Source organism: Typopeltis vanoorti, chromosome 5 (assembly GCF_054136105.1).
Source record: "Typopeltis vanoorti isolate ZY-2024b chromosome 5, IOZ_Tvanoo_1.0, whole genome shotgun sequence".
In the NCBI taxonomy this organism is placed as follows: Eukaryota; Metazoa; Arthropoda; class Arachnida; order Uropygi; family Thelyphonidae; genus Typopeltis; species Typopeltis vanoorti.
The window spans coordinates 124,215,570-124,227,174 of NC_143553.1; the positions used below are offsets into that span (position 1 = coordinate 124,215,570).

Consider the following 11,605-nt stretch of genomic DNA (forward strand, 5'->3'; position numbering starts at 1 on the left):
TTGTAAGGAAAAAAATTCAGCATATCACAAGTGACTTGAGAACTTTAGAACCACACTCACCTTACACTACAGACAATGAAAAAAACTGTCAACAAATCCAAGTCTAATTCTGCAAGGAGACAAAATGCAGCAAACTTGCTTCCTGTTGAAATTGCAGTCACACTGCAAGACAGAAATAAGCTTATGTTAAGCCCAGTTCATTCCCAAAAAGTGATAAAAGTCAGCCAACAAACTATCATCCAACTGCTTTCCTTTCAAGTTCTTTCAAAAAATCATGGAGAAGCTAATTAATAGTCAGTTTCTTTACCATCTGGAAGATGACCAGCCAATTAGTGATCATGATTAGTGATTCCCTATTATCACCAATTAGTGATAATAGGGAATTGCCACTCTCAATCCAAATCTGAGCTTCTAGCTCTTGCCATTCATTTCTGGTAAAAGTCACAGAAAGGTTTGAAGAAACACACATGGTTATTCTTCACATTTCTAGAGCATCGTATCAGATCTGGCATAAAGAACAGCCTCTCACTCTTTGCAATTCAGTCACCAGCTTCCTCTCTGGTTGCTCACTACATGTTATGACAGATGGCCTCAGATCTAACCACCAATTCTCGAGTAGTACTCCAGGGCTCTGTATCACCTAACCTCTTCCTCTTATATGTAAATGACCTTCTCTCACTGGCTTCAAATTCTATCAGTAAGCTTTGCTGAAGACAATATATCCCATTTGACAAAGGGTGTAGTGCACAATTATTTGATATTCCATAACTAGAGCTTAAATGCTAATTCCTTGCTATTCTTCTTGAGATAGGATAACTTTCAAGGCTACCAAAACACAAGCCTCTCACAAACAAGATATTGCTTGCAAGAGGCTTGTATTTTCCCTTTACAATAATAACCAGATCAACAAACATGATCAGATTTTTCTTCCTGGGCTGACTTTCACCTATAGCTTTTTCTGGCATTAACACATCATGGCTATATCTTCTTCAACATCCAAAAACGCTAGCATACTCTTCCACTCAAGACATTACTTCTCACCTGTGCAAATTTCAAATTCACTCAATTGTGGAATTTTCTGAAGGTTTTGTGGAGGTTTCTGGTACACCACCACCCCAAAAACCTCTCTAAAATTGGCAAAGATTTGGATGGAGATATTCAGTTGTTTGCAGATGGTGCAAAGTCAGGACGAACTATGAAGAGTAGAGATGATGTGACCTTACAAGAAGACTTCAATAGATTGAATGAAAGGTCACAGGAATGGGGATGCCAATTCAACATTGCAAAATGTAAGGTTTTAAAATTTGAGAAACAATGATGGGATGCAGAATTTACGCTTGGTGGAAATATATTGTTGGAGGTGGAAGAAATAAGAAATTTTGGGGTGATAGGGGATAAGGATCTGAAATTCAGGGGACACATTGCCAAAATTGTGAGGACAACACTTGTTCCATTGTATAAGGCCTTGATTAAGCCACACATGGACTACTGCACACACACATTTAGTCACCTGGTGTTCAAAAGGACAAAGAGATGTTGGAAAGGTTCCAGAAGTGACGACTAAGGTAGTTTCTGATCTCTGAAATGTTGAATATGAAAAAGGGTTGAGAAGATGCAATTTACAGAGTCTAGTGAACTGGAAAAAGAGGGGTGATATGATAGAGACCTACAAGTTAGTAATTGGTTTTTATAGGATGAATGTTGAAGAGGTTTTACAGAAAACGGTGAGAGATCAAGGGAGAATCAGAGGCCATCCCTGGAAGCTGTATAAAGGTGTAAGCAGTGGAGTGAGAAGCAAGTTTTTTGCATGAAAAATTGTGAATGATTGGAATGCCTTGCCTGAGAGGGTGGTGTCTACAGAGAATGAGTATGATGAACTATGTGTATGACAAAAGGACCTCCTAAATGAATCTTTGACTCCTTATTATTATTATTATTGGAATTATTATTATCCTGTCTTAGGATAATAATAATTCCTTGATATTCTCCAGAAGATGCAATCTGATGACCTAACGCTCAGAAATGAACTTTCAAAAGGTACTTATGACAGACAAATAACAAGCATACACAAGAGAGGTTAACTAATAATATGAAATTATGTTAAAATACAACAGATATTTCTGACTGAATTAAATGGTCCATCCGTGATACAATAGGCAAATTCAGAAGGCCAATTTCAGACCTGAAGACTAGGTCTAACTGATTAAGACAACAACAGTAACATTAAATAAAAATAATAACAAAAAAAAAATTATTTACAGTTAGTGAGAATTAGAATCTAGAGAATTATTTTGATTGTCTCTTCTTACCAAACTCATTAATAAAATCAGTACTTTCCTGTCACGTTAAAAGATAAACTTGTTCTGCTATCTTTATCTGGAATCTGTTTACAGAGAAGAGGATTATATCAATTTAGTTAAATCTCACAAGTAGGATGATGCTCACCAAACTATTACAGAGAAAGGTATTCAGATATGAACATTTATTATTATGTGACACCTCCAAAGAGTCCAAAACTCATTGAGGGAGGACACCTACTCTACAACTGTCTGTCTCCACCACTCAATCCACTAACCACAGCGAACCACAACTACTATCATCATCTACACCAATGCCATCTACCACCCACCACCACTAGTATTTTCACAAACAATCACAAACATCCATGCCCACAGCTGGATTCGAACCTGCAGCCTTTTGGCTGGACACTCAGTCAACCAGGCCAGCAACATTTATTCAAGAGGACTACAGATTATTACATTATCCAATTTTTTGGTCAAACAGGCTATCGCTATATAAAATCTGGGAAATTAGCATACTTAATTATGTTAAATAAGTACTATTTTATTTCTATCATATATAATTATTACTATACAAACATGGAGATCTATTATTATTATTATTATTATCATCATCACCATCATCTCGGGCAACTCCAAGGAGTCGACAGACTCATCGAGGGAGGCCCTAACATCATGTCAAGAGCAACTATTCGACATTCACACAGTATCTATCATACCTCGCCTTGAACTCATTCACGGTCATAGCACACACAACAGACTCTGGCAACTTATTCCACTCATTCACCACTCTCCAAGTAAAAAACCTAGTTCTAACACCCCTGCTAACCACACTCTTGCCCAGCTATAAACCTCATCAACCACCACTAATCCTATTCTCAAAAATATCTTCTGGATTAATCCTATAGAAACCCCTCAGTAATTTTAATGTCTCAATCATATCACCCCTTTTCTGCCTATCAATCAATTTTTGCAACCCACAAATCTTCAACCTGTTCTCATAAGGTTCATTCCACAGACCAGTTATCATCTTGGTCACTCGTCTCTGGATCCTCTCCACCTCCTCCCTATCAAGAAGAAATCCTGGTGCCCATATCTGGGCACAGTAGTCTAGATGTGGTCTTATCAAGGTTCGATATAGAGGAATAATAACTTGTTTATCTCTGCTTGTTAAAATATTTTTCAGCAACCAAGTGATTTGATGAGCTGTTTTGGCCACTTTTGCAATGTGCCCCCCCCCCCCCCCAAACTTCAACTCCCTATCCACCAACACTCCCAAATCCCTGGCTCATCAATCTCCTGGAGTACGGTTCCACCAATGTGATATACTGCTGCTAATCTTTTCACTCCAAAATACATAACCTTACACTTTGCCACATTAAATTGACATCCATTTTCCCTAGCCTAGTCCTCCAAACTATCCAAATCATCCTGCAAAATTTTGACATCCTGTGCACTTACAATTGCTTTACCCAACTTTGCATCATCAGCAAAGTTGGGTAGAGCTATGGAATCCAAAAACTCATCAAGAGAGTTCCATACAATTATTATTCACACAATACCTGTCATAAATCTTCTTAAATTTATTTGTTGATAAAACACTACAACTGTACCTGGCAACCCATCCCAAACATTCATCACTCTTCATGAAAAAAAAACTTTAGTTATCACAACCTTGTTAACTTCACTTTTACACAACTTCCAGGAGTGATTGCTTATTTCCCCCTGCCATATCCTATTCATCATCATCATCAAATTCCTGCCATGTACCCTCAAGGGGTGTACAGGATATGACAGTACTACATGAAAAAATTACATCATTACTAACTTCCTATCTACAATTTTCCTCCAAGTCAGTCTGTTACTTGTCAAGACTCCAACATTATCAGATCTTATATTTCTATCGTCTAAGGCACTTTGTACTGTATCAATCCACCTATATCTTGGTCTTCCTCTGGGTCGTTTTCCTGCCAACCTGGCATAGAACACTTGTTTTGCTAATCTTTCCTCTCCCATTCTATTTAAGTGACCATACCACCTGAGATTAGCTCTGCTAACACATTCCTGAATACTGACAATGTCGAGTTCTTTCCTATTATGTTATGAAAAATTTCTTCTGCATGTATTCTATAAAACTATTTTAGCAGCTTATGTTTCTATCATATCCTTTTTATCATGTTTCAGAGAACAGAGCTAGATGGAATAAAAGAAGAGGAGAAGCAAGTTCAGTGCATTTGCACTTGTGCTGAAAAGAGATGTAAGATAGCTGCTGTTCTTGTTTTAACAGACCAAGAGGAAATGGAAGTGCCTATAGAATAGGCACTGAGCTGAAACACTCCCAAAACACGAACAGCATTCTAAGGATAGATGGATTTTTATTGCATTAGTAGCTGAGTGGGTGAAAAATAGCATCTTGAGCAGAAGAGAATGCTAAGTTTTTTCAGAGGCTAGAAGTAAATGCCACTCTAAACAGAGAGAAAGAGATCTGATCTATCTTGTCTGGTGATTTTTGTATTATTAAGTGTTAGGGTAGGTGAGCTGAGATCCCTTGTGTGTGAGAAAAGGCAGGAGCATTTTGGTGGAAGCGAGGATAACCAAGTTGTCCTTATCCCACAAGGATGGTATGGAGATTGGTGTTTAAGGTATTGGTAGTGGATGATTTTGAAGCTTAGGAAGTCTTCCACTGCATAGCCTGTCAGATGAGTAGGTTAAATGGGGTTGTACAATCATTAGAAAAGTTGTGGATACGATTAGTGGTAGCAGGATAGGTCAAAGCCCTGAGGCACTCATGGAAGCTCAAAGAGAAGGACTCATCCACCACGGCACACAGTAAATGAGCAGAGAAAGCTGGCTACCCATTTACAGATGGTGGCAGGTAAGCCAAAGGATAATTTGATTAGCAGACCTTGATGCTTAATGTGATAAAAAGCTCAATGGTAGGTGAAGCAAGCTAAGAAGTCAGCTGCAGATCTTGATGAGTAGAATCCATACTCATGGTCACAGATTAACTGGCAGGATCACAAAAGTTGACTGAAGAGAAATGAGATCAGTTAGTAGTTTGATGCCAGACTTTTATCTCTCTCTCTTTTTTTTTTTTTTTTTGGAGTATTTTAAACACCGAGATAAGTTCAAGCTAAGTATAGAAGACTATAGAGGTGATATAGGACAGGTGTTAGCTCTGGAGAACAATGCTTGAGTAAAATGAGAGAGAGAGAGATGCTATCAGAACCAGAACACTTTTAAGTGTTCAAGTTGTTTAGCATTCTTCTGATATCTTTTTTCATGAAAAACTAAAGAAGGCATATGGTGTTTGGTTTCTGGTATGGTAGTGGATGATGTGCCTTGGTCATCTATGCAGAAGTGAAAAGAAAATAGCAATGTTAGGTGATAATATTTATCTTTAGGTATTGTGACAGTGGTGCTACCTGGATGAAAGAGAAGTGGAAGCATTGGTGAGCAAAAATTGTGTTCAATGGCCTTTGCAAGAGACAATATGTGCTTCCTTCCCATTCCAATTGAATGGGAAGAAAGCACGTATTCTTCTACTAGCCTTCATGGATTTGGATTTGTTACTGATGGCTGTTTAGCATTTATTGTATGCTTCAGTATAAGCTGAGTATAAACCTGGGGTTCTTCTTATAAGCAACCTTCAGTAAGCTGAGTTTTTATCTTCAACTGCTTTGGCACACCTTCTATTAAACCAGAGCTTGAAAAGTGGATGAACAATGTCGAGTTGAATGGAGGCCCTTCAATGCCAGTAAGAATAATTTCTCTGACTTGATAGGAACAGGTGTCTCTAGCCTCATCTATTCCCTGTGGTTTTGTTCCATCAATGTAATATACAGTATTCACTTCTTTCATTCCAAAGTGCATAACTTCACACTTTACTACATTAAACTGGAAACTGTCATCTCTTGTCCAGATTGTTAGTCTATTTAAGTCATCCAACAGAATCTCTACATCACTTTTAATCAAATAGCAAGTGACTCCACTATATACCTGTTTGATGTTTATCCGTCAGTCAACTGTTTGCATGCAAATATATTTGGTTGCTATTGAATTTCTATATCCCTGTTCTCAGTTCACACTGGCAATACCACATGAAATGTACTGCAAAACATTAAAACTAATTCTTTGACCACATTAGTGGTGCAGTTAATTTAATTATAATTACTCATACTTCAAACAATTTATAAATAAGATCTAGTGCATATCAGTATCAACATAATTTCCAATGTAATTACAAAAATCCTAAAAAAACATGACTTAACTTCTTGTTACAGACCATATAAAAAATTGGCATCCCTTATCCTCTCTACTAAAGACCAACCTCCCCCTCTAGACCTACCTAGTGTATACCAGATCCCTTGCAGCTGTAAGCTGTTCTACTTTGGCCAAACAGGCAGGACAGCTAATATCAGAATTTCAGAACACAAGGACTACATCCGGTTTCACCAATACAGTCACTCTGGTCTTGCAGACCATGCGCTGGACACCCGCCATAGAATACAGTGGAAGAAAGCCACGATAATACACTATAGTAAATTCAAATACGAAAGGCTTTTCATGGAATCAGCCTCAGCCCTAAGAAACAATCCAAACCTCAACAAATTTGGTTGCATGAGACTGCCCCAAATTTGGGAAACCTACACCAGAAGACCTTCAGCCCAATCGCCCAAGAATACCAACATTGTCTGCTAGGGGGCACCATCAGGACTTTTAAGAGAAAGAATAGCTTCCTGCTTCGTCCTCATTTACTGTTTGTTGTGCTTGTGTGCACGTGTCTTGTTTTTAAGTTCCTGTAAAAATGGCAACGTGACATTGCCGAAATATTGGAAGTATATTAAAATTTATTTTAATGTATATCATAGTATACGTTGTATTTTCCTTGAGCTATTTAGTAAAAATGCATAACCAACGTCTAAGCAAAGTGAATATTAGATCCAGCATTATTTCAAATGCCAAATGTAGAAAAACTATGAAATAATGCTGGATCTAATATCCACTTTGCTTATGTAATTTTGCATTGCTAAATTGAATCCTTTTGGTTCTTTATTTTAGTAATGAATCTAACTATTTTATAAATGTGCCAGATAGGTAAATGAAACCTATTTCTGATACTCTATAATACTGTTATTAGTAAGTAATATACAAAATACCAGGTTGCAAGTAATGTTTTCATTTTGAAAGTGCAATTTCTCCAGCAAAAAATAAATAAAAAAAAAGGGGGGGGGGGGCAAATTAGCATTTGTGTAATCCTTACAAAATTACCAAAAATACAATAATGTAGTCAAATTATTCTCCACATTTTCCATATCACATGAGCAATGCTGAATATTAAATATACAGTAACGCACCTTAGGCTGAAAATGGTATTTGTCGTTTAATCAGTATTTTGTTGGACTACCTTTTACCTCTGACACTGAAGCACATTTCTGTAACGTGATGGCAGACTGCACACAATATTCTTACTGAGTTTGATGCCACATTCACCATTTCTTTCCTGCTTTTCATTCTTGGTATCTTCTACTCTATTACTTCTTCCTCTTATCATGGATTTTAGGCCAAGTAGCATGTTCTGATCTGCTGCCATTGCTTTCTTGGTCATCCAATTCTTCTTTTTCCATTTATTTTATATCCATATATTGTAGTATTTATGAAAGTCTACTTTTGTCCATTCGATTTAGATGTTTTAACCATTTACATTTCCTTATATAGTGGTTAATTAGTTTTATATTCAGGGATGGTTAATTAGTTTTATATTCAGGGATTGTAAAATTTCTCCATTTGTTTTATGGTCCCACTAGGTATATTCAGCTGATTTTTGAGAAATTTAATTTCTGCCATTTGAATCCCCTTTTTCATTCTTCTTTATTATGTTTATTGTGTTTCTGTATCAAGGACAGCTTAAATATATTATTTATTATATATTATGCTGTTTACTTTAACAAAATTTGATATTTTAATGTCTGCATTTTTTCCTCTTCACATGATAAGTCACATCCCAGCTATCTAAAAGCATTTATTTGTTCTAATACTTTATTATCTATCACTATTTTACTTCTTATTGGGCTTTCTCCTTTGAAAACCATTATTTTGTCTCTACTTTTGATTATTTTTTTTATTTCTGAAATTTCATTTAATGATTTTATTGATCTCTGTAGATCATCTTCTGACATGGCTAATAACAATTTGATCATCTGCAAATAATAGTCTCCCTATCTTTATTTGTGGATTTATTCGTATATCAAATGGGTTATGCTGTTTGCAGATCGTTATAATTATATATATACACATTAAAAAGAAGAGGTGACAGGATACATCCTTGTGCACCTCTTGATATGACTTTTCATTCTGATATTTGTTCTAATTTGATTGCTATTTTATTTCTGGTGTATATTTCCTAAATGGACTGTAGCAGCTGGTTTGGTATATTTAGATTGGTTAATATTTTATATAACTTTTGTCTATTATTTTGTCAAAGGCTTTTTTCATAATCAATGAGACCTATAATTTCAAAAAGAATGTGTTTCTTTTTGAAATTCTCTTTGCTTTTCAATTAATATTTTTAGAGTGGAAATTGAATCTATGCAAGATAGACCTTTTCTATTCTGTTCTGTTCTTCTAGCAGTTTGTCCTCTAATACAGTTTAGTTTCTCTTTTAATATTCCTGTATTTAGCAGACTAATTCCCCTATAGTTATTGCAGTCATCTTTATTCCTCTTTTATAAATTAGAATAACCAGTGCATTTTCTACCTTATTAACTCTACTCATCAAAAGATCGCAATGCACAACAGGATTAAGACCTGGGTTGTTACCAGGCAATAGTAGTGTTATGATGTTTTGTTTCTGCAGGTATTCTTTTACTAGGGAGTGGGGAGAGAGGATAAAATATTAATGGAAATTGTAAAAAGGCCCCTACTTCTTAATTACTAATCAACAGAAGTAAGTATATAGCAATGCTTACCTCCATGATATTATTATGTGACATCTCCATGCAGCCTAAGGATTCATCAAAGAGGCCACTCTGCTTTACTTCACTACATACGTCTCACCATCTCTCACTACTTAATTTTCCAAATACACACAATGACAAATACCATCAATGCTATTTACCAGCTATCACTGTAAATTAGATATGTTCTCATGCTAATTTACCTGTACATGAGATGAAAACCAAATTTTAATGAAGAAAAAAAAACCTTGGTATCAGAGCAGTTAACTCACCTTCAGTTGAAAAAACCCATATAAAGATTCCTTTTGTCACAAAAAAGAACAAAAACGCAGGTCTTTTTCCAATTGAAAGGTGCAATGTTCTGCTCTTCTTCCAATTGTGCTACAGAGGAGCTTATATGGTACAGTCATCCTGAAATATACATTTATCAAATGCATGGAACTGGTCAATTATGAACAGAAGGAATCTTTTTGGGATATCAATAAAACAATCAGATTTGTTCCCTGTAAGAAATGCAGCTGACCAATCTCTTTTACTTGAAACAAACCATGGGAAATCTGATTGTAAATTCCTAAAGTCTTGGTAAAAGCTTCACTAAGTCTACATCTGATATACTGAATTCCTTCCTCTCTACATGGGCCAGATGGAATTCATATACTGAATTCTATCTGGATCATGTAGGTTAGATTGACTCATATAAAATATTATTTTCACTGATATGAATTACACCCACACAGGTTTTTAGTAACTGTAAATAGTATTTTTTGTAAAATGACCAATAAAAAGCTTGCTTAGTTATTGGTCATATATTTCCTTTCAAATACAAATTCTGTTTTAAACGATTTTAAGAATTGTGGGTTTGTCGAAAGCTCCTAAATGGATATATATATATATATATATATATATATATATATATATATATATATATATATATATATATATTAATTAGGAGTGTCATTCTGGGATTTATATATATTTTTTTCTATAATTGTCCCCAGATAAATCATCCCGCGATGAGTCTTTTGACTCCATGGAGGCCTGAATGATAAAAAAAACGATACTGCTTCCAATGCGTGTTTTCACTTATTCACTTGTTGAACTCAATTAAGAACGTCCGCCTTCATTCCTTGATTTTTCTTTCTTTCTTAGGTGAGTTAGAAAATTTACGAAACAATAATAAACCTGTAAATTTCATTCAGCAAGTCGTTTATCATCTGGTTCACATCAGATCCTCAAATTTTTCTTGCATTACTAAAAAGTACTAACCGTGGTATACTAAATTTAAAAAAAAAAACATAAAAAATAAATTAAAAAATCGAGAGGGGATAGGGAGTAGAAGAAAAACATATTTGCTATTCTTATAAAAAAATACTGAATTCAATCTCGTTTGATAAGTTTTGTTGTTGTTGTTTTAAATCGTACAACAGGCAGGCATTGTAGAAACCTGTCATTTAGACGGGCTGATTTATTCCACGGCTGTAAAGTTAGTAAACACTTAAATAAATATATCCTTGTATATAATGATACATCATCGAATTAATGACCAATGAAAGAAACTTAACTTTTACTTACGGTACAATCGGAACTTTTCACAAAATAGCTTCCACTGGAGCCTTGATATATCCTCTGGGGAAATACACCATTTAAAATGGCTAATTCTGCTTCTCTAACTATAGCTGTAAACTGGGGATCGTCAGGAAACTGGTTCATGTTACAAAAAACATCATGGTCTAACCTCCGCAAAAGAGGTTGATTTTCACGAATGTTTTCCTTCGAGCAATCTATGTTGGTAGTAATTGTGGATGGTGCAAAGGTAACGTCGGGGACAATCTGATCTTCCGCCTCAGAATGTATCTGAGTTTGATCGTCCCCAGATGCAAACGACTTCAAGTGGGTGTTTTCACTACTCATTTGTCGAATCTTTTCACCTCAAAAGAGTAATAACAAACGTTTCAACGCAGTGGCGAAACAGAACACATAACAAACAGTTACGCCTCATTCAACGCACACCAGTTACGGTATATGTGAAGTGACAATCATGTGATGCACACCGAAACTTGATTGCAATAAGCCGCTTCCTGCAGGATACAATGAATTCGCCAAAAAGAAAGTAGCCCATCAGAGCCGAATTGTTAGCAGAGGCAATGTTAGCGACTTTTATGTATTAAGTTTTAATGAATTTTTATAACTAATAAATATAAAAATTGCCCATTTAAAAACTAAATTTCGTGGAAAACCGTACCTGGAAATGAAGCATCCATCTACAAAAAATGGGAATTCACTTTAACACATAGCACTGCATTACGAAAATATAACGATACATAAAGTGATATTTAACACGAATTTGCT

General features: G+C 35.6%; 1 protein-coding gene across 1 annotated transcript in view; it reads right to left on the reverse strand.

The window, feature by feature from the left end:
- Nucleotides 1–11,289, reverse strand: part of LOC150106780 (phosphatidylinositol 4-kinase type 2-alpha-like) — a 148,888-nt gene extending 137,599 nt beyond the window's left edge. The window contains exon 1 of the mRNA XM_090393316.1: nucleotides 10,829–11,289. Within this exon, the coding sequence (XP_090249442.1) occupies nucleotides 10,829–11,167 (339 nt within the window). The 5' untranslated portion in view covers nucleotides 11,168–11,289. The remainder of the gene's footprint in view (nucleotides 1–10,828) is intronic.
- Nucleotides 11,290–11,605: the final 316 nt, after the last annotated feature.